Source organism: Rutilus rutilus, assembly GCF_951802725.1.
Source record: "Rutilus rutilus genome assembly, chromosome: 2".
NCBI classification, from domain to species: domain Eukaryota; kingdom Metazoa; phylum Chordata; class Actinopteri; order Cypriniformes; family Leuciscidae; genus Rutilus; species Rutilus rutilus.
In genome coordinates, this window is record NC_140210.1 from 18,587,810 (window position 1) to 18,615,483 (window position 27,674).

The following is a 27,674-nucleotide window of genomic DNA, read 5'->3' on the forward strand; positions in this document are numbered from 1 at the left end:
CCCGAGTCCCGTCGGATTGCTTTCTATCGGCTGTGGAGGTGAAGAAGACAACTCCCATGATTCCACGCTCATTCACGGCGTCAACAAGCTACGCCTTTGTTAATGTTTTGAATGCAACACTTACATACTGTGCCTTTAATATTTAATTAATTAACAGAACTATTTTTTTATTTCATTTGAAGATTTGAATGAAGATGTAAATCGTGTTGCCATTGTGATGTGTTGTCGAAATTGTGGAAATTTGTTGTGGGTAACAGAGCTGTTGTTGTAGCCTCCATCTCCACTGTGATCTGTGATCTCGCGGAGAAGGCTCGTCTTATCTTGGACTGTGTGTCTGGCCGGAAGCACAGCGTCACAACCATAGTGATCATGGAGAACTTTGACAGTGAGCTGACTGCACAAGCACAACAGAACGGCATTGAAGTTTTGAGCCTCAAGGAGCTGGAGGTTTGATACACACACACACTTAAACACACTTGCTAAACAGTGATCCCATTAATCCCATTTAATCTATTTGTACTGCAGTAAATGAAGTCTTTCTTTTGGCAGGCTATTGGCAAAGTCAACCACAAGGTTCCCATTGTGAGTAAAACTGAGCACTGTATTGATTTACAGACTTGCAACATTATATGTGAATAATGAATAGTTTTATTTGATTGCTTTATTATTGATTTTTTTTTACTTCATAATGGAATGACTGCTTAGTATTGAATTTTTATTTCAAGCCTCCTAAACCAGAGGACCTGGCACTGATTTGCTTCACAAGTGGAACTACAGGTATGCATTTATATAATCCAATCATAACAACTCTGTGTAGATTTAGCATGTTATTGAATACGCAATGTTAATGTATTTGGTCTTGGCGGACTAGATCTGCTACGCTGCTGCTGTTGCAGAGCAAGTATGGACTTGCTACTGCTAATAGATACACAGACACGCTGCTGTGAGCATGACAGATATCCTGCTGCTGCATAAGTAGACATGGATAAATCCCATAGCAGATCTAGACAGGTGGAGGTGGAGGGTTTCAGAGGAACTCTGATAGCGCTGCAGGACTAGCTTACAGCAACCACTGAACCAGACTATTTAAATGTTGAGCAAGCAATCTCATTGGCCGCAGGATCAGCAGAGGCCAATCAGCTTGTCCCATGCGGTAATTATGTGATTGCTTGTAGATTGCATGTAATGGACCTATCAGCCCGGGCCCTCTAGAATTTCATGTCTGAGCTAGATATTTATGTATTAAAGTATTTAATTGTTATTAATCTCAAACAAAATGAATCATTTTGTAGTTAACACGTCAATGCTTTCCAATGGCTTTAATCACTGAGGATTCATTGATGAACAAAGCAAACTTCTTTCCTTTTTCATTTACATCAAAGTCATATTTTGGCATTTTTAGGGCTCCAACCTGGAGAATAAATGTAACTGATTTCTTTTCCGACAGGAAATCCAAAGGGAGCAATGCTTACACATGGAAACGTTGTTTCCAATTGTTCTGCTTTCATTAAAGTTACACAGGTAAGATAGATTTTTTCGCTTCTTTATCCTTTAAAATTCATTGTACTGAATTCTATCTTTGAGAAAAAGATAAAAAATTGCCAACAAATGAGATTTAAATGTCAGATAAAATCTATGAGATTTTTAGGAGCCTGTTTCCTTTATTTTGTTTGTCAGTTAACTGTTAAGTGAAATGTTTTCTTTCTGTCTCTGTTATGTTAACCTTTTCTTGTGCCTCATTTCCTCATTTAATTGTCTGTTTCCTGTTTCTACCTCCCTCATGATCTATATGTTGATGTGTTTGTATGTGTGTGTGGTTAGGGGTTGCTGAAACTTGGTCCTCAAGATGTACTCATCTCCTTCTTACCACTAGCACATATGTTTGAAAGAGTAGTTGAGGTATGCTGGATTTCACACTGCACGTGTGTGTGTGTGTGTGTGTGTGTGTTTTACAGGCTCATTGCATGCTTAACCAGACAGACATTCACATTTCTTACCTACCACTCGCACACATGTTTGAGAGAGTGGTTGAGGTATGTATTATGCATGCACACAGTCATTAAACAAATGTTTTAATACATTAAATCAATAAGTTAGGGATGTTTTGGTTAAATATATGATACTATGATTTATTTACTCTACCATTGTCACATATTTTACATATTGTAGTTGCCAAAAGTAATTTCCGGCTTAGGAAAATTGACATCTTCACCCTTTATCCAAATAAAGTATTATTAAAAATGTGTTGTGTTGTGCTTTGAGTAAATCCTTTGCATATAAAAATGAATCTACATTATATTTTTGTTTAATAAATGTGTTTGTTGTGTGTGTATAGGGTGTGCTTCTGGTCCACGGGGGCAGGATTGGATATTTTCAGGGTGACATCCGTCTGCTGATGGATGATTTGAAGACTCTTAAGCCCACTGTATTTCCTGTAGTGCCCAGACTACTCAACCGCATGTTTGATAAGGTAACTGTTTAGTTATACACACAAAAACTGTTAACGTTGAAGTCTGTCTTTAAATATACCTAAAAATCTTTACCCATCATTATACATTCATCTTTGTTTGCGTTAAGATCTTCGGACAGGCGAACACTCCTCTTAAGAGATGGCTGCTGGATTTTGCCACCAGCAGAAAAGAGGCGGAGCTAAGAAGTGGAGTTGTGAGGACGGACAGCATGTGGGATAAACTAATCTTCAGCAAAGTGCAGGTAACCAGATGAAAAGGAGAAGGAAAGAAAGAAAGAGTGTGTTTGTGCCCAGGAACAGAACAATCAGATGAAACCATAGAGAACCTATAAAGACTGTTTCCTGGCAACTCACAAATTCAAAAACACTCAACATCCAACTGTCCAACAGTCTAAAGTCTAAAGTCGCAATTGGCTTTTTATTGATTGATTGATTGATTGATCGATCGTTTTTCAGGCTTTCATAGAAACTCTGCTTCTGCTCCGCTCTGGTGCTGGTGAAAGAAACCTTGCAATATGTAATATTCAAATTTTTGGAAATCCTGTTTTCGTGGGTTTTATGAGCTGGAAGCCCAAATTATGTACAAATAAACAACTAAATACTTGAAATCGTTTAAGTTGTGGGCCCTGAATCTATAATCTATGGAAGTTAAACGTTTTGAATGGAATTATGGAAATAAATAAACTTTTCCATGATATTCAAATTTTTTGGAAAGGGTCTGTACATTGAACCAAACACTATAATAACGTCTTAGTTGATAATTCAGTATACTTTATTTTAGACAAAACATCCATGTTTCGGTTGTGGCGGTACATTTTCTGTAGTGACAGTAATGTTTTGGTAGCGACCACATCACATTACAGAATTTTAACTCGCACACTAAAACACTACTAAAACATACTAAGATACTAATGATTTGCATAACGGTACTAAATATAGTATAACTAACTTATTTCCCCCAAATAAATGATTATGTGTTCCTTTTTGTCACTACCAAAACAATAATGACATGTTTCAGTCATGACTGTTTCGGTAGTGACAATTTAAGATACTTTTGAGCCGAGTTCAAAGATGATAATCAGCACATGGTTACCTAGCCCAGTTCTGAACAGTTGTACACACATAAAAACGACATTTTATGGAATAAAACCCCAAAAAGTTTGCTTAATTGCAGAAAAAAAGGTGTTTGGTAGTGACGTCCCTTAAAGTACACACAGATTTTCAGACTTTTAAACACATTTCCCTCAAAATTATGATACCTATCTATAATGATAGAGAGGCATTCAGGAATATTTCCTGATCAAAAATATAGGGGTGTGGTTAAAATCAGTCTCAGCCAATGGACTAAAACACACACTGTTTTGGTAGTGACATGAAAATGCGGGACACATTTTTCTTACATAAAGAAACTTAGAAAAGTTTCATGATTTAAAAATAAAATATAAAATAAATGTTCCCTGTCGTGGTCACTACGAGTTACGTCAGTGACGACGAAATGGGGGTTTCGCTTAGAAGCCTATCACCTTCAAGTATTACAAAACGGGCCAATGGCAATGGAAAAGCCATGAGTCTGCGTAATTTGCATGCGTAACTCCGCCCTACCTCGTGGGTATATAAGGAAGTACACCGCAACATGCAGATATGTTTTTGCTTCGTAGCCAAGAGGTCCTCTTCACTCCTGTAGCTTGCATTCTCTGAGTGTCATCGAGTGTTCTTCGAGACGAGCTGCTTTCCAGTCTGTGTTGGTGTCATAGGCGATTTCCAGCGAGTTTCACATTCCTGCCTGCTGATCTGTGCAGTGGTTTCTCCCTGGCCATCTCGGCACAGATTGTAAAGTTTCCTCTCACAAAAGAGCTTGTACGGGCACGTCTTTTTAAAGATGTCTCGCCCCTGTGTTTCTGGGTGCGGTCGTTCCATTCCTTCTTCTGATGGGCATGATCGCTGTCTTGCGTGTTTGGGCTTAGAACACGCAAAGGCAGCTTTCATGGATGAGTCATGTTCTCACTGTGGTAACATGACCATCGCTGAGCTGAGAACAAGACTCCGTGACTTGTCTAAAGGTAGAGTCCCCTCTGCCACACCCCGATCTGTCCCCTCCACGAAAGGTGACACTTTGGCTGGTGGCCAGGGTGATCTGAGGGTTACTGTGTGGAACAATGCCCTGGCGATGCTTCATCGGGCCACACCCCCCTCTGCAGCTCAGCAACCCGCAAGCTCTTCAAGTGTCATCGCGGGGCCACCTACGGACGTGCCTCGTGTCGCATTTGGGACTCCAGAGGAGGAATCGGGAGGAATGTTGATCGCCGCATCACAAGGCGAGCTGGACTCTTCTGGGGATGAAGATTCGACTGTGCTGCCGCCCTCCGGGATCCCAGCACTGTCCGAGTTGGATCCAGAATTGACAGCTATGCTCTCCCGGGCCACCGCGAGCATCGGGTAAGCGTGGAACCCTCCACCCTGCCCTGAGCGCTCGCGGTTGGATGATTGGTTCTTGGGGGCTGCACGCACCCCCCCAGTTCCCTTCTTCCCGGAGGTGCATGAGGAGGTCACGAGATCCTGGAAGGCCCCGTTGTCTTCCCGTGATCATTCAGCGGCCTCCTCCGCCTTCTCTACCCTTGATGAGGCCGCGGTCAACGGGTACACTGAGGTTCCCCCCGTTGAATGCTCTGTTGCGATGCAACTGTGTCCGCAGAGTGCTTCGACGTGGTGTGGCGACCCAAAGCACCCCTCCAAGGCCTGTAGGTTTTCGTCCACTCTCGTGGCGAAGTCCTACAGAGCTGCGGGGCAGGCCGCCGCCTCGCTGCATGCCATGGCCATCCTACCAGGCCAGGATGCTCAAGGACATGCACGAGGGCAGAGCTGACCAAGGGCTCTTTGATGAGCTGCGTGCCGCCAGCGACCTCGCTCTCCAGGCAACGAAGGTGACCGCACGCTCCCTTGGTCAGGTGATGTCCACTAGTGTGGTCGAGGAACGACACCTGTGGCTTAACCTGGCCGATATGAGAGATGCCGAGCGGACTCGTCTGCTCGACTCTCCTATATCCCAGGCAGGCCTTTTCGGCCAAAAGTTCTCGGCTGCCCAGAAACAGACTGAGGCTATTAAGCACATACTGCCCCGGCGACCAGCTGCTGCCTCCACCCAGTCGCTGGCACAGTCAACTCAGTCTGTTCGCCGCCAAGGGCGCCCTCCTGCGACTCCTGCCCCTCCCGCTTGGCCCAAGCAGCAGCCTTCACCCGGGCCGTGCTGTGGAGGTGCTCGCAGGAAGGCGCCCCAGTCCGCTCAAGCCCCGCCGCCCACTAAACGCCAGGCCAAGCGGCGCTCCTGACGCGGACAGCTCAGAGATGGGCCACAGTTCTGTCGAGGAGGTTGTAGCAGGGCCACTTCTTCCCCCTGTGGAGGGCCGGGGGAGAATCTTTTGTTCACCCCAATGTGGTTAAAGACAGAACTAACACCCCCATCCCTGAGCACCCAGAGTGCGCGGATGACAGTGTGCGCCGCTTACGAGCCTCCCCACTTTTGTCACCCTCTGTCACAGAGCTTGCGGATGGCATTGTGCGCTGCTTACGAGCCTTGCCACTCTCGTCCCCCTCTGTCGCCAGAACCCTGTCAGAGCAGACACCAGTGGAATGCAAGTCCTTCCCTTGTCTCCTCTGTCAGGATGCGGTCTATGACTGTGCCCCCACACCGGGACGCTCCGCCTCCCCAGTCCGGGCCAGTCATACCACTTCGCTGCCCCACCGAGGGTACGTCTGTGGTCCCCATGACCCCGCTGGTACAGTTTTTGGGAGCCTGGCTTCAGCTTCCCAACCTGTCCCGCTGGGTCGCCAAGACCATCAGGTTCGGCTATGCGATTCAGTTCGCACGATCTCCTCCCCGCTTCAGGGGAGTCCGCTACACTATGGTCGGTGACAGTGCCCCTGTCACGCGTGCGGAAATCGCTACCTTATTGGCGAAAGGTGTGATCGAGATTGTCCCTCCAGCCGAAATGAAGTCCGGGTTTTACAGCCCCTACTTCATTGTACCGAAGAAATCCAGTGGGTTACGGCCAATCTTGGATTTGTGAGTTTTTAACCGATCCCTCTACAGGATTCCGTTCAAGATGCTCACGGCCAAACGCATTTTCGAATGCATCCAGCCGCAGGATTGGTTCGCAGCGATCGACCTGAAGGACGCCTACTTCCATGTCTCCATTCTTCCTCGACACAGACCGTTCCTTTGGTTTGCTTTCGAGGGGCAGGCATACCAGTACGCGGTTCTCCCATTCGGGCTAGCCCTTTCTCCTCGCGTCTTTACAAAGGTTGTCGAGGCAGCCCTTGTGCCGCTTCGGCTACACGGGGTTCGCATCCTGAATTATCTCGACGACTAGCTGATCCTACAGTAGCTCACTCTCGAGATCAGGTTTGCGAGCACAGGGACCTAGTGCTCCAGCACCTAGCTCGTCTGGGCCTTCGAGTCAACTGGAAGAAGAGCAAACTTTGCCCCGTGCAGAGGATCTCTTTTCGCGGTATGGAAATCGACTCGGTCGCCATGTGCGCACAACTTACGAGCGAGCGCGCAGTCACTGCGTCACATCCAGAGCAAGAGTGCGTTTCCACTGGCATGTGGCATCTGCAGCGGCAGCCACACAGCTTGGGTCGCTTCATATGAGACCGCTTCAGCACTGGCTACGCGATCGAGTCCCGAGGTGGGCATGGCAACACGGCACGCTCCGAGTACCAGTTCCTCTGACCTGTCGTCAGACCTTAACCCCGTGGACAAACCTCAGCTTTCTACGGGCCGGAGTTCCCTTAGAACAAGTTTCCAGGCATGTTGTTGTCTCAACAGATGCCTCCACCACGGGTTGGGGTGCCATGTGCAATGGACATGCTGCCGTGGGCTCCTGGACAGGACCCCAGCTCCTTTGGCATGTCAATTGCCTCGAGTTGCTGGCTGTACGTCTCACTCTGCACCGCTTCCATGCGTTGCTCAAGAACCAGCACGTACTAGTCCGATCAGACTGGAGCGTACATCAACCGTCAAGGTGGTCTACACTCCCGCCGTATGTCGCAACTCGCCCGCCACCTCCTCTTATGGAGTCAGAAGCATCTGAGGCCGCTGCGAGCCATGTATATTCCCGGAGACCTGAACTGTGCAGCCGACAAGCTCTCACGGCTTTAGCCCCTCCCTGGAGAATGGCGACTCCATCCCCAGTCGGTTCAGCTGATTTGGGAACAATTCGGCGACGAACAGGTAGATCTGTTTGCCTCCCACGACTCTCCCCATTGCAGCCTGTTTTACTCCCTGACCAAGGGCATGCTCGGCATGGATGCACTGGCGCACAGCTGGCCGCGGGGCCTCCGCAAGTATGCGTTTCCCCCAGTGAGCCTTCTTGCACAGTGCTAGATCAGGGAGGACGAGGAGCAGGTCCTTCTGGTTGCGCCTCATTGGCCCACCCGGACTTGGTTTTCCGAACTCATGCTCCTCGTGCCCCTCCCTGGCCAATTCCTCTGAGGAAGGACCTCCTTTCTCAGAGACGGTGCACCCTATGGCACCCTCGTCCCGATCTTTGGAACCTCAACGTGTGGCTCCTGGATGGGTCGAGGCAGGTTTGAGTATCCTACCACCAGCGGTGGTGGCTACCATCACTTCCGCTAGAGCATCGTCCACGAGACATGCCTATGCGTTGAAGTGGAACCTCTTCGTCACCTTGTTCTTTTCTCGCCGAGAAGACCCCAGGAAATGCCTGATCAGTGTCGTGCTTTCCTTCCTGCAAGAAAGGTTGGAAAGGCTGTCTCCCTCCACCCTTAAAGTATATGTTGTCGCTATCGCCGCACATGCCCTCTTGGGACCTCTCAGTGGTTTTAACTGCCCTGCAGAGTGCTCCCTTTGAGCCTTTGCAAGCAGTGGAGCTTAAGTTCCTGTCAATGAAGACAGCGCTCCTGCTTGCACTGGCCTCCATCAAGAGGGTAGGGGACCTGCAGGTATTTTCCGTTGACGAAGCGTGCCTGGAATTCGGGCCGGCTAACTCTCACGTGATCCTGAGACCCCGGCCTGGATATGTGCCCAAGGTTCCTACCGTCCCCTGTCGAGATCAGGTGGTGAACCTGCAAGCGCTGCCCTTGGAGGAGGCAGACCTAGCCTTGGCACTGCTCTGTCCAGTACGCGCCCTCTGTGCCTACGTAGACAGAACGCAGTGTTTCAGGACCTCAGACCAGCTCTTTGTCTGTTATGGTGGGAAGCTGAGGGGAAAGGCTCTCTCCAAGCAAAGGTTGTCTCACTGGATAGTGGACGCCATTGCTCTGGCATACCAGCAGCAAGGTCGACCGTGCCCCCTTGGTGTGAGAGCCCACTCCACCCGGAGCATGGCCTCCTATTGGGCTCTAGTGCATGGTGCCTCGCTAACAGACATCTGTAGAGCTGCAGGCTGGGCGACACCTAACACATTCCAGAGATTCTATAATCTCCGAGTGGAGCCAGTATCCTCTCGTGTACTCGCTTCCACTCCACGAGTGCTCGCCATTCCACTCCACGGACTGGATCAGTGTGATATTCTCCTCAGGTGAGTTTCACAGAGAAACCCTGAGTTCCTCCAGCACTGCTGACGCCAACGCCAGAGTTATGCCTCTGGCAGCTTTCGCGATTGGCTAGGTGCCTCCATGTGCATGGTTCCCCCGTTGGGCGACCCCCACATGTGTATTTCCACTGTAAGCCTCCTTGAGCATGTGTCTTTCCCTTGGCAAGCCACCTTGCCATCCCTGGGGTTGAAAAATTCCACCGTTCGGGCTGGACACCCCAGTGTTCTTCCATATGCACCCCCCCTCCGGGTCATATGTGTATTCTTAAGACCTCCCTTTGGGCGGGCATTGTGTTGCATATTTCCACTGAGATATGCTTCCCAGTGTACCTTGGTATTCCTGTGATAAGCAGGACTCCTTCGTCCGTGCCAGTCTCACAACAGGGAGCTCAGACTTACGCAGGGCACTGGAAGACAGCCGAGAAGGTGGCGTGATTAGACTGGAACCCCCATTTCGTCGTCACTGACGTAACTCTTAGTGATCACGAAAGGGAATGTCTCGGTTACGTATGTAACCCTCGTTCCCTGAGTAGGGAACAGAGACGATACGTCTTCCTGCCACTTCCACTGTACCGCTGGAAACGCCGGAGTTCAGTCTCGGCTCCTCAGCAGGAAACATATCTGCATGTTGCGGCGTACTTCCTTATATACCCACGAGGTAGGGCGGAGTTACGCAGGCAAATTCCGCAGACCCATGGCAAAATATATCAAAAATATATATTTATAAAAAACAATAAAAAATAAATAAATAAAAAAACATTCAATATAATTTTCACAAGTGAAATTTAGGGGTTAGGATTCGGGACAGCCACCTCCCAATTGAAAGTACACAATAAATGATGATTTTATATTTATTAAACTTATTTATATTTTAAATATTATTGTGGGATTCAATAGATAATATAAGGATCTTAGTAAACATCTACAATTTGAATACCTAAATGCTTTTTAAATGTGTTTTTTGGTTGTTGGACAGCAGTTTGCACCAATTCTGTAGAATGGCCCATTTATGTCAGGACCACTATCATCGAATACGATTGACAGTTAGCATACAGTTTGGATTAGCGGTATGGTTCTGTTCTGGGCGAGAACTCCCTGCGCATCCATGCAGCCTAGCATGGATAAGAGCAGGGAGAGCAGCAATAACCCCCCTTAGGGTAAACAGAACAGAACCAACATGAATGTATTGCAGATATCATTAATTCAAGATTTTAAAGTAGCCTACAACATCATTTGAGAATTTATTCTGATTCAAGGGGAATCTGATGAGACTGATGAGAGGAGGAGCTGGGGATGGAGGAGGGTAATTAGCTCCTGAGAAACGCGGTAGCTGCTGATAATACTGAAGGAGCTTATATATGTATACAATGATATACAGTGCCCTCCACAATTAATGGCACCCCTGGTAAATATGATCAAAACTGGCTGTAAAAAATAAATCTGCATCGGTTATCCTTTTGATCTTTCATTCAAAAAATTTGCAAAATTCTAACCTTTCATTTAAGTAAAAGAATTGAATGTGGGGGGGAAATCACATTATGAAATAAATGTTTTTCTCCAAAACACGTTGGCCACAATTATTGGCACCCTTTTATTAAATACTTTTTGCAATCTCCTTTTGACAAGATACCAGCTCTGAGTCTTCTCCTATAATGCCGGATGAGTTTGGAGAACACCTGACAAGAGATCAGAGACCATTCCTCCATACAGAATCTCTCCAGATCCTTCAGATTCCCAGATCCATGTTTGTGCTTCTTCTCTTCAGTTCACTCCACTCATCAGGTCAGGGGACTGGGATGGTCATGGCAGAAGCTTCATTTTGTGCTCCGCAACAAATTTTTGTGTTGATTTTGATGTTTGTTTTGGATCGTTGTCCTGATGGAAGATCCAACCACGGCCCATTATAAGATTTCTAGCAGAAGGCGTCAGGTTTTGATTTTTTATCTGTTGATATTTGATAGAATCCACGATGCCATGTATCTGAACAAGAAGTCCAGGACCTCCAGCAGAAAAATATGCCCACAACATTAAAGATCCAACAGTATATTAAATTGTACACATGGGGTACTTTTTATCCTTGTGTTCACCAAACCCATCTAATGTGTTTGCTGCCAAAAAGCTATTTTTTTAGTCTCATCTGACCACAGAACCCTGTGCCGTTTGAAGTTCCAGTCATGTCTGACAATTAAATTTGCTGGAGTTTGTTTCTGGAGGAGCGAGGAGGATTTTTCTTGAAACCCTCCCAAACAACATGTGGGGATGTAGGTTTTTTTTTTGTTTTTTTTTTTGGCTTTCTGACCCCAAGACTCAACTAATCTCTGCAATTCTCCATCTGTGATCCTTGAAGAGTCTTTGGCCACTCAAACCATCCTCCTCACCGTGCATTAAGACAATATAGACACACGTCCTCTTCCAGGCAGATTCATAACATCTTTAGTTGATTGGAACTTCTTAATTATTGCCCTGATGGTCAAAATGGGGATTTTCAATTCTTTAGCTATTGTCTTACAGCCACTTTCTATTTTGTGAAGTTCAACAATCTTTTGCTACGCATCAGAACTATATTCTGTGGTTTTACTCATTGTGATGGATGATTAAGGGGATTTGGCCTTTGTATTTCCTCATATTTAAACTCCTGTGAAACACGAAGTCATAGCTGGACAGTTTCATGTTCCTAGTCACCCTGGTGTACTAAAAAAGTTAAATATTAATGGGAATATACTTAAGAGATATTTTACTCGTAAAAAATTCTAGGGGTGCCAATAATTGTGGCCAACGTGTTTTGGAGAAAAACTTTTATTTCATAATGTGATTTCCCCCCCACTTTCAATTCTTTTACTTCAATGAAAGGTTAGAATTTTGCACATTTTTTGAATGAAAGATCAAAAGGATAAACTATGCAGATTTATTTTTTACAGCCAGTTTTGATCATATTTACCAGGGGTGCCATTAATTGTGGAGGGCACTGTACGTCGTATTCCTATAGGTAGATGTGGATCGGCTGAGAGTCAGCTGATGCGAGCTTGACTAACGTGACCTGCCAGAACTGACGCTATGCTTGATATAAATCTATTATGTCAATCGTGTACTCTTAATACAGCACATATCAGCTGAACTTGCCCAAAAATCTGTCACTTAGATTAAAAAAAGTTATTATGATTTGATTAGTGATAATGATGACTCTAAAATCTCTTTTGTGACTAAACTAAGTATGAACACAACACTATTTAGCCCTCCAAAAACAGAACTATTTTCTGCTAGTGGGTAAACACAACCAAACTGACTCCTGTGACTCTGCCTACAGGCCAGTCTGGGTGGGTGCGTGAGGCTAATGATCACAGGAGCTGCTCCTGTCTCTCCCACCGTCCTCACCTTCCTGCGAGCAGCGCTGGGCTGCCAGGTACACACACACACACACACACACACACACACACACACACATACACAGACTTCTGTTCTCATGCTATCAGTTCCCAGTTCCCACATCTCATTTAAAGTCACTTTTTTTGTTTGTTGCTTATGTGTTAGTTTTATGAGGGTTATGGGCAGACAGAGTGTACCGCAGGCTGCACAATGTCACTTCCTGGAGACTGGACAGCAGGTAACACATGCAAATCTCACACTAACACACAGATATACCTGTTTTAATGAATAAACAGCCTGTACTGTAACACAAACTCTCTTTGTCTCTTGCACTCAGGTCATGTGGGAGCGCCGCTGCCCTGTAATTTCGTTAAGTTAGTGGATTTGGCTGAAATGAATTATTTTGCAGCCAATGGAGAGGGAGAGGTAGGTCACCAGTTAAAATGCTGAATTTTAAAGGAACGTTCTTGGTTTATTTCAAGTTGGTCAAGTGGTCCCACTTTATTTTAGGTGTCTTTCATGTAAAATGCATAAAATGTGCATTGTATAAAAAATGTATTTAAATGTTATTATATAGTTAAATACACTTAATATAAAGTGGTTTCAATTAAGATTTGTTGACAGCTTTTGTGGCATAATGTTAATAGTGAAATGATTAATAAATCAAATAAGTTAGGGCACGTTTACACGACAACAATAATACTTAAATCAGAGAAGTTTTTCCTTTGAGTTTTCCACGTACAGACGACACCATTGTCAAAACGATCCCCATTCACACGGATCCGCGAAAACGACTAAAAACGCTGTATTCTGCTGCCAGGCCATTAGATGGCGATGACACACTATAGACTGAACACGTAATGCGCATGTGCATGATGTCATCGTCTTTAGAGATTCTCGTTTTTGTCGTTTACACGGATACCGGTTTCAAAAACTTGCACTTTGAAACCCATTTTCAAAAGTTTGCGTTTTCAGGTAAAACACTGTTGTTGTGTAAACGAACGGCCAAAACGCAAAAAAGACTTTTACGTTTTTAGTTGAAAACGGTGTTGTGTAAACAGCCCCTTAGACTCCTCCCTCATTTATGTATGATATATTAACAGATGGAATGGCTAACTCCCAAATTTTTTTTTTTACTTTTGTCATGACAAAAGCAAACCAAAAATGATCATTTAAAAATACTTTTTTTTATTTATACAATTTTTGAGTGGCACAGTGTACCTCACAGTTTACTGGCTGTGTGTGTGTCCCCCACAGGTGTGTGTGAAAGGACCAAATGTGTTTCAAGGTTACCTGAAGGACCCAGAGCGAACTTTAGAAGCCGTAGATAAAGACGGCTGGCTGCACACTGGAGACATCGGCAAATGGCTACCGGTGAATTCTACATTCTCTCTCAGCACTAGGGCTGGGTATCGTTCAAAAATTTTCGATACCAGTACCGATACCGATACCTTGATTTCGATACCAGTTCCTGAACGATACTTTTTTCGATACCAATTTTATGAAATCCATTTTAACAAGATTACATAACACATTACCTCAGAAAAACTTTGGTTTTATTTTTTCAGTTTGACTCATGCTCCTTAGTCAGTGCACAAAGGAACAAAAAAAGCACAAAGGAACAAAATATTCCTTATACATATGGTACAAAATATTTTTTTTTTATAAAGAGCTCATGCTCACCAAAGCTGAATTTGTTTCATCAAAAATACAGTAAAACTTGTAATATTGTGGAATAGTATTACAATTTAAAATCGTATTTGAATATATTTCAAAATGTAATTTATTCCTGTGTTGTCAAAGCTGAAATATGAAAACAGTTTTTGGAAGGTCATTTTTGATCACTTTAATGCATGCTTACTGAAAAAAAAATCTGACCAACACGTTTTTGAACGGCAGTGTACATTCAGTAGGTCATTATTGCAATATAAACACAGTCAGAGTGATCAACAAGGTATCTCTTCATTTACCAGTCGAAGACGCAGCAACTTTCTGCTCTTATGTTTACTCCGTGCACTGTCAAGGGCTTCATCATATCTGTCGCGGTACCGTCTTTGCAGCCATTATTTTACCACAAATACTGCATCGCGCGCTGTTGGCATCGAGCCTGGAGAAATGTAGCCACACTTTTGATCGACTTTTCCACATCTTTAGGGTATTGTGAGTGTGTGTGCTTGCGTGTCATTGAGTATGTGCGCGAGTTTGTGTGTGTGTGCTCGCGTCCATAGGCTCGCGTCTCATATGAGAAAGTGTGTGGACAGTTTGTGTGTGCGCGCGCGTCTCATAAAAGTATGTGCGGAGAGTTCCGCGCGTCTTGTGTGTGTAGAGTTTGCGTGTATGTGCGTGAGCGAATTTAGGCGTGTCGTTGTGCATTTCATATGTATTTGTTTGAGCACTGACGTTGACGAGTTAACCCCTTAGGTATCGAAATCTGGTACCGAAAAACAAGTCATTTTTCGATACTCGATAGTATCGAGGCAATTCGGTCGGTACCTAAAAAGTATCGAACTCGGTACCCAGCCCTACTCAGCACTTCTGCTCCTTATTTACTCTCAGTCGACAGATCTTATTTTAGTCTCCCAGTTCAGTTCTAATTTAATCAACATCCTGATTTCTGTGAATTTTACCCTTGTTTCAGTGAATCCGATTAATTTTAAATGGAACTGACATCTGAATGACATCTAAATGGAACTGTTACCCAATATTTAGTCTTTATTTTACCCTAAGACCACTTTGTTAATAAAAATGATGTCATCTGCATTTACACTACATTCAGAAGTTTGGGATTTGTAAGAAATTAGTGTCTTAAGATCACCCGGGTTACATTTTATTTGTCCAAAAATATAGTAAAAACAGTAATGTTGTGAAAATATTATTACAATTTAAAAGAATTGTTTATATTTACAGGAATTTCTATTTACAGGAATTTAAATATTGATTTCAATATGTCATTTATTTCCGTGATAGTGAATCTGAATTTTTAGCATCATGACTTCAGTGTCACCACGTGATCCTTCAGAAATCATTCTAATATGCTGATTTGATGCTCAAGAAACATTTCTTATTATTACCAATGTTGAAAACAGTTCTGCTGCTTAATATTTATTTATTTTTGTGGGAACTCTTCAAAAAAATCTTCAAAAAAAAATAATCTCACTCACCCCTAACTTTTTCAACGGTAGTGTATATTAATGAGTTATGAACGCAAATGACTGCTGGGGAAGATTGCTCTGAACACTGCCTTATTGCATTAACTAGTTCTTGACAGGAGTTATTGTGAACCAGATATCTACACAGTTCTGCATATGTGTTCACTGAAACTCACACTTGCAACTTCACTAGGTTGCATAAATATAAAAATTTAGAGAATTAAAGCATATCACTTATGCACAATCTTCCCGTATTGTTGCAAAGTTTTTAATATTTTGAAGTTAATACTTGCCTTTCAAGCCAATAGAAGCCTCCACTTTGTGACATCCTTTCATTTTATGGTCTGTCATTATTTCTTCCTTACTTAATTAGTGAAGCTGAGTATTTATTGTTTTAGAATGGAACTCTGAAGATTATAGACAGGAAGAAACACATCTTTAAGCTGGCTCAAGGTGAATACATCGCTCCGGAGAAGATTGAAAACATCTACATGCGTAGTGACCCTGTGGCCCAGGTCTTTGTACATGGAGACAGTCTACAGGTGAGAAACACACACAGCAGTGAATCAGAGTACAGCATATGCTATAAATGAGAGTAAACCCATTCTGGTACTCTTTGCAGGCATGTTTAGTGGGTATTGTGGTTCCTGATCCAGACTTTCTTCCAGGATGGGCAAAGAAAAGAGACATTGAGGGCTCCTACACTGAAATGTGCAAATCCAAGGTAAACCACTTATTTAGAAAAAATACATTTAAAGGCACAATATGTAAGTTTTCGCCGCCATTTTCAAAACAATAACAAAGGTGAAGCTTGATGACGCTATGAAGGAGAGTGGGATGATGGGAGATGTCATTTTCACCATCCAGAGATGTAACACAGATGATTAGTTTTTGTATTACCTGTACGTTTTATCACACTATTTTATGTCATCGTAATGAATTAGCTGAATTTTGAATGGGCTGTAATGTTTGAATGGCCTGTGCCAACCCTGATGAACTGACACCTGCTATTGTGTTTAAACAGGAACTGAAAAATGCCATTCTAGAGGACATCATTCGGCTTGGGAAAGAAGCCGGACTGAAGTCTTTTGAACAGGTGAATCTAACAAACACAATTCCAGATAAATTAAACTCTGCCACTTATCACATTTTTACACAATTTATCAGTTTTTAAGCTTAATTTTTTTTTATTGTGAATAAATAATGATCCAGATATCAACATACAAAAGTACTTGCGCAAGGGTTTTCAACCAGGGTCTGTGGAACCCCTGCGGTCCGTTAACTTAAATATTGTTTTTGAAAATATTATACATAGCCTATTTCAAAATGTATTTCTAGATATGGAGAATTTATCTGATAATTATTATTTAATTTGTTATTAAATAATACTTGTAATAAAAACTTTAATATTATTGATTTTGTTGCTTTTATACTGCATAAAACTACAATTATTTTATAAATAACATTAACAAACATTATTACATTATGCAAAACTAGTGTTGACCCGATTTTATTTTCCGGCAGAATAAAATGAAGTAATAATCTTAAAAATAATGTTTTATTAATGATCAATTTATCATTTCTAAATGAAGTATAGCATTATTTACAAACCAGTTATTTAGAAGTTGTCAGTGGTTCATAAGATCACTTAGAATGTGTGAGTAAATTATTAATAAATTATTTAAATGTACATTCATACATCTTATTATTCACACATATAGTAATAGTTACTTGGTGTGTTAATAAATGGTTTATTAACATGTATGTCTACTGTAATTCAGGCAGTTATAAAGCATTTAGTAGTGGTCAGTTAACTATTTTTGTGAGCTCATTTAAAGTGAGGACTAGTTATGCCTTGTAAAGCATTTATAAAGGAGATTTAAAGGCTCAGTTAAATATTTCTATGTTCTGTATCACTGTGTTGTGTTTGTTTCCTTTTTCTGTATAGATCAATGAGCCTTTAAATCTCCTTTATAAATGCTTTACAAGGCATAACTAGTCCTCACTTTAGATGAGCTCACAAAAATAGTTAACTGACCACTACTAAATGCTTTATAACTCCCTGAATCTACTACATTTACTTGCACTTAAGTGATCTTATGAATCACTGACAACTCCTAAATAACTGCTTTGTAAATAATGCTATACTTCATTTAGAAATGATAAATTGATCATTAATAAAGTGTGAAAATACAATTATTAAACATTATAGATATGCTTCTAAATCAAGAATAAAGCAGGGCATGTATAGCTGTATTTATAAACTGCTTATTAATGTATATTAATGCTTTAGAAATTATGAATTAACTGTTTACTAATGCTTAACTAATGATTAATAGCGTGCAGTTATTATAAAGTGTTACCATATTGGGGATATTTTAGATACATATTGTTTTAGTAGTAGAAGTATTAATAAATTATTTTTTTTTTTTATATATATTAGCTATACTATTATATATTGTTAACATTATCTTTATAGAATTCTTATTTTAATTAAACTATTAATTATAATAATATTATTTAAGTGACTCATGTTATTTTATATTACTGTGAAATGTAAGCAATTGTATACTAGTTGGTTGAGAGTTTAGATGGAGGGTTCAGAAAAGGTTGACAACCCCTGTAAAAGAATGACTGTGTATTCTTTTATCTAATCTGTGTGTTTGTAGGTGAGAGACATTGCCCTGCACATGGAGATGTTCTCTGTTCAGAATGGACTCCTCACACCAACACTGAAAGCAAAGAGAACCGAGCTGAGAAACCGCTTCAGGGAGCAGACTGACCAGCTCTATGCCAAAATCAAAATGTGAACACTGAGAGTGACTGAACTAGAACACCCCAAAACACGCATACTTGCGATGTGTTGATGATTGTAAAGGAGGTGCTCCAGTTCTGTCATGTGATTGCATCAGGACCACTGCAGATGCTGATACTCTTGGACTCACTGAAGCCTAATTGAAGTACTTTTGTCATTTCTACCACTTGGAGGTGCCAGCGTCGTCTCTCAAAAGAGGTGAAGTACTGCCCCTCCAGCGAAGCACATACCAGACATTGCATGAGCTCGGCTGTTCATCTGTGATGACAATTCAAGCAAACTGGAAGTGAACCACCCCAATGCCTTAGGCCAGTGAATGCCTTTAGTCTAATAATCCAGAACACACGCAAAAAATATTTAACAAAATGACAGGCTGATACTTGTATGCCAAAAACGTGCTGACAGGTTTCTGATTTGTAAACCATGCGTAGATATTTTCAACAAAACCTGTTTAAAATATAGTGCTTTCCAATAAACATATGTAAATGGGAATTTAATTCAGAATGCTTATTATTTAAATGTAGGATTCTTATTGTTTAACAATGCTTCTGTTATGATAAACCATGTGTTTGACACAGACTCATATCTGTTCCATATCTGAATAAATGATTTCCACTGAAATTGACATTACAAACTGGTTGTGGTTGATGCTCAGATTCCACCAACAGCCCTTTGAAATCTCGGTCCATCTCAAATGTGCCTCTCTCATGGAGATTAAAGCTTGTATATAGGTCATCTATTTATGTTTTTGTACATCTTTTAATGTATTCTGGTTCATGCAAATTGTGCAAAAGTTTATTTGTAGCATGTGGGTGTGAGACGGAAATAAATTGATGGCATTGACTTTTAACAGTGTTTGGGTTTGGTTTCTTTAACCTTAATTCATTATTTTTGATACATACCTCAGTGTCTATATTTAGAAAATGTGAGTGTTGCACAATATAATATTGGTAATACATTTCCTCATTGGGAATTATTCATCAAATATCAGTATATTATATTATTGCATCTGTGTTTGTAGCAATATAATGACTAAAGCATAACTACATTTCTGGTTCACAGACAGTGGGAATGATCTTGCATGGGAATGAGTGAGAAGAGCAATTCATTTTGAGTTTGATTTTTTTTTTATATATGAACATGAAATATTAACGCTGTACTTTTGAAGAGACAAATATGACTTTTGTGGTTAAAAAAAGTTAGCATATTTCTTTCATTGGTGCCATTTTATATTAATAAATATAGGGGGAAAAGATATGGGGCATAATATATGGGGGAAAAGATTCCATGATTACAATATAAAGTGTAGATAAAGGTCTACTCTATGGCCTGCTACTAAGAGTGCAAGGCAAATGGCTAATTATTTTCATTAATGAAACTGAAAAGACAATGAGGCATATGATTGAATGAATGGATGAGAAACTCCTTTTCTTTAGTTTCCGATTCCGTTGTCACTTACTGTTACCTGTGCTTAGGCGATTGATACACCTGAACAAACTTTCTAAATGCAAACACCCTTCTTATAATTCAGTAAACTGGTTTCACAGGCTGTCAGTGTCCTACACGCCATATAGACATAGGTTGTGAAAACATGTTTTTCTGCTCCCAATCTAAATATTTGAGATTATAATAAGAGCTAACAAACACCCATTATAGATTCAATTGTTCTTTAGACAGAAATCTCTATAATTTCCAACCATCAGTTTATTTCAAAATGTCTTCAAAAATGCCTGCTGAGTACTGAATCATTTTGAAACGTTGGTAACACAAACTCTCAGAATCTCAATAAAATATTGACCAATCATCCAGTGCACCACAGAGCTGTTTAATTACATACATAAAATCTACATATTAATGATTGTACAATAACCGTGAAACATTTTCTTTCATGTATGCATAATTAGAAATTCATAACGTACACAATGCATGCATGACCTCAACTGAAAGAATTCATGACAGTGATTTTCTCAGGTGACTGATGCTGACCATTACAACAAAAAGAGTGTTGACATTTATGCACTTACAGTGATGGTTTGGACAGTCGTTTGCCCCACAGACTTCAACTTTTAGACCAAAATGTCAATGCATGTACACAATTTTCTGTGGTAGTGGACTGGATGTCACTGGTACCTTCCACAGCTTAACTTCATGTAACAAAGTATGTGTGTAAATAATGCATTTATTGTGTGTCCGTGGAAAACTACACATTACATTTCAGAAGTTATCAAAATCTGTTGATAACATGGCTCAGTGAGAAGCACCAGGAATAGTTCTGATTGTTGTTTGCTTTTCACATTAAAACAGGCACACTGGTTTCCCTTCAATTTAAAGTCATCTCACCGTCCATTGCTTTAACTGATTTAATGCCCACCTATGATTCCCATTTAGTCAAACTAGTGCAATAACACATTAAAGTTTATCAAAGTCCCTGATTACTGTAATTTCGCCACCTTTTTTTAATTCATTATTATTATATTTTTTATTAGAAAACCAGAGGCAAGCGACAAATAAATGGTATATAGGTCTCAAGATGAAAAGGACCTGAGCACCTTATTTTACGTACAAAACTTTAAATCGTTAGCCTCATTGCATAATTGCCCAAATCATTTTTTTAGAAATATTACTTAGGCAATTATGCTATGAGGCTAACGAAATGCCAATTAGACTTGTTAGGAAAAACATCAACAATAACCGTCCTGAGAGAGAAATCCCAAACTAAGCATGTTCAGCTAATGCTTCTGGTAAATAAGTGGATCTGAAAAAGAGTTTCCCTGTGTAAAAAGTGTCTTACACTTTTAAACTCAACCCCTAAATCTATATCATATGCCTTAAAGTTCCCTTGTACCTTCAAGGATTGAAGTACATCTCTTTGGTGAGCATCGAGACAATGCAGGGGATTTGTTTCCTAGCGTCAAAGTCAGGCATGTTGGAGGTCGACTCAAAGTTGTACGCCACTTTATGGTTGACCCTGGTCATGATCTGCATGAGCTCAAGTTCTTTGCCATACTTTGTCATCATTTCACAGAGAGACTGAATGAACCATGAACCGGTAGTGGTGTTTCTCCAGGAGTAGTAACCTGACAGAGAAAAGAAATACATTAGGAAACATCCCATGCATGTAAATTAGGGCTTTCAAAATTAATGCGTTAAGGCATTCGATTCATTTTTTCAGTTTAGCGTGTTCAAAATATTTAACGCAATTAATGCAGCATTCGTTTTTTTTCTGCCATCCTTTAGCTAGCGTTACATTATATAATCACACCCCTTATTCATGCAAATGCTTTTAAACCATTCAAACTCTGTGAATCTCCTGTCTGTGACAAGACTCATTTGCACAGAATGATGCTTCATTATGAACAAACTGAACGCTTTATCACGAACAAAAACACACAAAATTATGCCAAAATGGCCGTTTTGTCTTAAGCCTGGGACACACCAAACCGACGCCAAAGAACTAGCGCTGATAAAAGCCATTTGCGTTGTCGCCTCGCGTCGGAGGAAAAAAGCTGCACTTAAACACCGAGAGAACTACAGCCGACTGTCAGCTAGAATGCGCGTTCTGCGCCTGCGTGTAAATTAGACAACTGTCTATTTCTCTCTCTCACCGACGGCCTGACGCCGATTCAACATGTCGAATCGGCCAAAAAAAAAGCCGACGAGGACCAATTTCAGCCAACTGTGTGGAACCGCGCGGAAACACACTGAGAAAACTTAGTCGGCCGACGCACAAAAACTGCCCGACGGCCGACCGTCGGCTTGGTGTGTCCCGGGCTTTAAATTAACGTAAAGAGAATGGTATGCATGTCAGATCTGTGTCATGTGTGGCAGGTCTTAAAGTGACAGCAGTCTCATAAACCTGCTGCTGTCTTCCATTAATGTTAATCAAAGAACAAAAGAAAAAGAGAAAATCACTCACTGTTCTTGACTGAATAACTTTTGTAGCTTTAATAAAAAAAAAGAATGATCTATGTTTAATTTATGCAGAGAAAACAAGTGTTTAATAATTATTCAATTTATGTAGCCTATTGGCCTATTTTCTACCTGTTAGATCAATTTGTTAAAATGTACTTTCTTTATGTGGTTTCTACATTAATTTGGAGATTGAATGTGAAATTATTACAATATATAAATATACTATAAACTTTAATGTTAGGTGCAATTAAATCACAATTAATTAAATGTGCAAATTATTTTTTATTTTTTTTTAATCGATTGACAGCATTAATGTAAATTATCTTCATTTAGAGAATTATCTTCAATTATATATATGCCTACTTGGGTTTCGATTGATTAATCAGCATATAAGGAATACTATCAGTAGCCACAATTCATTCGTAGTGAACTTTCCTTTGTGCATTTGCAACTGTAGGCAAAAAAATAAAAATAAAAAATAAATCTCTTAAGCTCACAGAGGCTGCATTTATAGACCAAAAATACAGAAAAAAAGTAATATAGTGAAATATTATTATTATATACTATTAAAATAACTTTTTACTATGTTAAACTGTATGCCATTTCAGCATCATTACTCTAAACTTCAATTCCACATAATGCTTCAGAAATCCTTCTAATATGCTGATTTGGTAGTGCATATTCATTATGTTTGTGAAGTTTTCATCTGATACTCAGAGGAAGTATTTGTGTGCTTTGTGTGTTTGCACCTGGTACTGTAGAGTATGCATAGAGGAAGTCTGCCTCCACAGGTATCCTCACTGGACCGTCTGAGCTGCTACTGGCGTCAGTCTCCACACCGGGATCCAGCTCTGTACCTCTACAAGCCTGGATAATTCAAGAGTGGAAAACAATCACTCTGAGCCAACTCATTATAAACATCAACCCAGAAAACACAAACACACACACACATAAGATGACAGCAGAGATTTAGGATGTACCTGTATGAAGAAAAGTTTAGGCTTTCCCACAAGCGATGGGCAGCGGTCTCCTCTAAACAGGCTAGTTAAGGACTTAAGCTCCAGAGAACCATCAGTGCCAAAAAACACCCCCTCGTCTCCATGACTAAGCATCACACACACTAATGAAGCACAGCGACTGTGGTCGTCACGGGCAACTGAGAGAACAACAAACAGCCATGTTACAATTGGTTACAATTCAAATGGTATAAAAAGTATAATGTTCAATTAACATAACATTTGGGTATTGGCAGCTGATTCAAATGAATTTGGTAATTTTTCAATTATAACATCAACACGCTTTTTAAATAATTACTTAATGCCCTGATCGCAATAACAAGAAAACTTGGGATTTTAAGATTAATCTACTGATATTGAGGCAGAAAGCTGAGAGACAAGATATAAGAATTCATTTAAGGTTTGTGCAGACTGAGTGTAATATGAATACACCATACCTGCTGTTAAAACCTGCTTAATCTGCATTACTGTCTGGTCATTGTAAACTTTCACAGTGTATCCAAGCTTTCGAAACACATTCATTGCGTTTCCTGCATCTACATCAGTGCCATTGCGTTGGTTCATGCCTGTAGGAGGTGAAGAACAGGTAATCATCACACTATTACATATAACAGATTTTTTTAAATGACTTAAAAAGGTTGAAGACAAACACAATATATTCATTACATCGTTAATTGATATTAGTGATTCACGCTTTCACAGTATGGCCATCAATACTATGGAAACCTCGCTTCTCCATTTTTCGTCTTTTTTTTATTATAAATCATTACTATTGGTCACCCTTTATGTCTGTCTGTGGGTATAACATTTAAAACCAATCATTTACAAATGTTGACTATATGTATAAAAACCATGTATTTCAGGTTTATTGCAAAATATGCATAAATTATGCACATTCATAGTGCTTTATGGGAGTAGGCGGAGCTAAAGAGCTATTTTGGAGCATGTTGCTTTTTTCGACTCTCTGATTGGTGTAATTTTCTGTACAGCATCACAGCTGCACGCAGTTTGAACAGTCTCTGCTTCACTGCTTGTTTGCAATGCAAGGGTAAATAAAGAATTGGTTCTTTGACTTTGAATAAGTACAGCATTTTCTTTACTCAAGAAACACTATACATATATAAAGGCTAATGTTTTATGTATTTGAGGAGCAGAGAAGAGTGTCGCAGTCTAGCATTTGTCATCGAGTCATAGCCAATACTGTCATAAATAGCACTTCGTCTTTAAATAAACAATATTTTGCCCACATGACAGAAAAAAACTGAGCGCCCACATAGCTACATTAAACTTTATAAGTTGAATATATGCATAATATATGCACTTATTGCCTCAGATGCGGTTGGTCCAATGACGGACAAAACATGTCTGAAATCCACTGGTCAAAAAACTCCTAACTCCATTTGAGCTTGATTTTGGGTAAAATGTCAACAATAAAATGACACATGCAAGTGTCTGACCACATATAAAAGCATTAACTTTGACAGCGCAGTGTTTAAAGGACAAGTTTGGTATTTTACAATTAAAGCCCTGTTTTCAGATCGTTTCTGATGAAATAGAACGGTTGAGATTGAAATTTGGACACATGCTGCTGGCCCGAGAATTTTCGGTTTCTGTGGTAGCACCCCCCCCCCCCCCCACCTCCACAATGGCTGCATAGGTGCACTGGAACAATCCTTCCTAAAACGCATTCAACTTTCGTTTACAAAGACGTGAAACTCACCGAGTGGTCAGGGGTGTTCACTGATATGCTCACCCAAAAATCGCTGCAAAAGATGCTTTCCAACAGGTGTTTTACCATTCGTTGTAAAAGTGTGGACCTATTTTTCCAAACACCTCACACCCGTACATTCTTCCGTTGAGAGCTTCCACGACTGCATAAGACTACAGAAAGAATACAAACAACCTCATTTCCGTTTCCAGCGGCGGAGTAATACCGTACCTCACAGCACATCCAATACAAGTCAATGGAGTTGGACAAAAACTACGATAAAACCTGTTGGAAAGCATCTTTTGCAGCGATTTTTGTGTGAGCATATCAGTGAACACCCCTGACCACTCGGTGAGTTTCACGTCTTTGTAAACGAAAGTTGAATGCGTTTTAGGAAGGATTGTTCCAGTGCACCTATGCAGCCATTGTGGAGGTGGGGGGTGCTACCACAGAAACCGAAAATTCTCGGGCCAGCAGCATGTGTCCAAATTTCAATCTTAACCGTTCTATTTCATCAGAAATGATCTGAAAACAGGGCTTTAAGTGTAAAATACCGAACTTGTCCTTTAATTATGTAAAAAATATGGTTCCATTTTTGGAAATAGAAGGTTTCCACCTGACAACGATGATATATATACACAAAAACACACACACACACACACACACACACACACACACTCTACAGGTAAAAACAAATTATAATGTTGAGACATATTAATTTTGGGTTCATCTAAAGATTACATTTACATATTCTTATAACATATAATACATGTATTATTTTATTTATTTTGTTTAATGCATGTATAGGCCATAACATTAATAAATAGTAATACACTACTAAATTTGTTCACTGTTCCGTTCATAAGTAAATGCATTTCAACAATCATCTGAGTTTGATGGGCATTCAAATTGACAACTTTCACAAAAACAAGACGACTGACAAGTGTTACCTGTCTTGCGATCAAAGTTCTTGTTGTTGATGATGACGCAGTGCCCGATGTTGGGGTAGTTCAGGCTGTATCTGAAGACATGTGACTGACCCTTACCGTCCACCTGCACGGGCTGCAGTCCAGATGCCACATCTGCACCAGGACTGGACAAACAGATGCATGAATCAGTTAGATGAAACTGTAGCTACTATAAATGGAAGACATATTAAATGAGATCAAGCAGATGTTTGTATGGGTCTGTTCTTTACTTCTATGTTTGATTTATTTAGCAGTAACCGTAATATTCATGGAAGTTAATGGATTAAACTTATAATAATCATAAATATTAATATATAATAATAAACGTTAAATACAACCCTAAATGCTAAAATAAACAAGTAGAAACAAACGAGTCTATATATTTAAACACCATGGTAACAAAAAAGAAAGCAATTGTTAGGGAATTTAATACTGTTTTTGAACTGTCAATCACTTCTGAAAGCTGCATAGCAACAGTCGTCAATATCATCTTACTCTTTTGAAGCCTCGCTCCGCGCGTCCACGTAGTCTCCGTTCATCTCCAAACGTTTAACGATCACTCTTAAAGACAAAAAAGGTTTCCTCTTCACCAGGAGAAGCTGTTATAAGTGTAACTGGAGGCGTACAACGCGTTATAACGGGCTTTCAGCAGAATGAGCACCGAACCAGCATGCCGGATGTATTTTCTTTGTTGTTTGTTGTTTCGCCAATGGGAAGCTGCGAAGAAGAAAAAAACAGAAATAAGACTTAGGATAGTGTGCTTTATTGAACAATATATAAATGCAAAAGGCAGCGTTAGCAAATATATTAACTAGCAAAGTCAAATACATTATTAACATAATGGCTGTGTTTCAAAACCTAGCGAGCTGTCTTCCAGCGTGTTGGGAGTGTTCCAAACGTGCAAGTTCACAAAGTGCCCAAGGTGTAAAGGTTTAAAGACACAGCCATTGTAAAGAAGGTCAAGTCCCGCTTGCCTTGCTAATGCATCAAAAAAATACATTTGAGACATAATTACAGCAAAGAATGAATGCCTATTAAATTAACTATTCTAGTAACGTTACACAAGTAAATCCACGATTTTATTGGAATGCAGAGAGTCTATTTTAATATAAGTTACTATTAAAACTATGCATCCGTATGCCTGGCGTTTCTTTGTCTGCTTTTGGGCGTGTAAACGGATAACAAGTAAAGATTGACATAAAAAAACAACCCCTAAAACATTAATGTCGGAAAAAGAATGGCAACTTACTGACCAAAAATTGGAGAATGTCCTGTAATTGACAGCTTGTAAGGTACAAGATTCCGACGACAAAGCGGTTATTGTGCATCCAGGAAGTGTGCTGAGGCGATGACACCTCTAGCTCTACAATAACTCGAAGCCCTTGCGCTTGGCTATTGCGCTTCAATATCGCCCTCTGCTGGGTAGATGTCTTCTATACACACACATTCTGCCACATGAACCTGAGAGACCTGGGTTCGAATCCACTGTGAGACACCAATGTGTCCCTGAGCAAGACACTTAACCCCTAGTTGCTCCAGAGGCGTGCGACCTCTGACATATATAGCAATTGTAAGTCGCTTTGGATAAAAGCGTCAGCTAAATGAATAAATGTAATGTAATGTAATGAACCATGAACAGGAGCCTCAGAGTTCTGTCTGACTGTAAAGCCCCTTACACAATTGCGTACAGAGCCATTTGAACTATGCCCGTTGATCACG

The 27,674-nt window shown here is 40.8% G+C and overlaps 2 protein-coding genes across 6 annotated transcripts in view; one reads left to right on the forward strand and one right to left on the reverse strand.

Moving 5' to 3' along the window:
• The window catches only part of acsl1a (acyl-CoA synthetase long chain family member 1a), a 33,286-nt gene extending 14,092 nt beyond the window's left edge, over positions 1-19,194 (forward strand). For 3 of the 5 annotated variants that reach the window (XM_084395184.1, XM_084395186.1, XM_084395185.1), the window contains exons 7-21: positions 272-447; positions 550-582; positions 726-777; positions 1,448-1,521; positions 1,956-2,033; positions 2,336-2,470; positions 2,578-2,712; positions 12,329-12,424; positions 12,553-12,625; positions 12,725-12,813; positions 13,645-13,761; positions 15,935-16,078; positions 16,159-16,260; positions 16,561-16,632; positions 18,206-19,194. In XM_084395184.1, coding sequence (XP_084251310.1) covers positions 272-447; positions 550-582; positions 726-777; positions 1,448-1,521; positions 1,956-2,033; positions 2,336-2,470; positions 2,578-2,712; positions 12,329-12,424; positions 12,553-12,625; positions 12,725-12,813; positions 13,645-13,761; positions 15,935-16,078; positions 16,159-16,260; positions 16,561-16,632; positions 18,206-18,346 — 1,517 coding nt within the window. In that variant the 3' untranslated portion in view covers positions 18,347-19,194. Of the gene's footprint in view, positions 1-271; positions 448-549; positions 583-725; positions 778-1,447; positions 1,522-1,821; positions 1,900-1,955; positions 2,034-2,335; positions 2,471-2,577; positions 2,713-12,328; positions 12,425-12,552; positions 12,626-12,724; positions 12,814-13,644; positions 13,762-15,934; positions 16,079-16,158; positions 16,261-16,560; positions 16,633-18,205 lie in introns of all 5 variants that reach the window. The other 2 variants (XM_084395183.1, XM_084395182.1) reach the window with 1 other exon arrangement.
• Positions 19,195-20,155: 961 nt separating this feature from the next.
• casp3a (caspase 3, apoptosis-related cysteine peptidase a) lies at positions 20,156-27,322 on the reverse strand. Its single transcript, XM_084401965.1, has 7 exons — positions 27,209-27,322; positions 26,451-26,672; positions 25,938-26,080; positions 23,717-23,845; positions 23,244-23,419; positions 23,013-23,130; positions 20,156-21,428 (listed from the first exon to the last, which is right to left on the reverse strand). The coding sequence occupies exons 2-7, from the start codon at positions 26,492-26,494 to the stop codon at positions 21,199-21,201; spliced, it is 840 nt and encodes a 279-aa protein (XP_084258091.1). The 5' UTR covers positions 26,495-26,672; positions 27,209-27,322; the 3' UTR covers positions 20,156-21,198.
• Between the last annotated feature and the right edge of the window lie 352 nt (positions 27,323-27,674).

Excerpts from the sequence above, each read along its gene's own strand:
- casp3a (XM_084401965.1), bottom strand. The coding sequence starts at position 26,494 with ATGAACGGAGACTACGTGGACGCGCGGAGCGAGGCTTCAAAAGA. Across the intron at positions 26,081-26,450 it reads CGGAGCGAGGCTTCAAAAGA|TCCTGGTGCAGATGTGGCAT; the intron begins GTAAGATGATAT and ends CTGTTTGTCCAG. Across the intron at positions 21,429-23,012 it reads TGCATACTCTACAGTACCAG|GTTACTACTCCTGGAGAAAC; the intron begins GTGCAAACACAC and ends TTTCTCTGTCAG.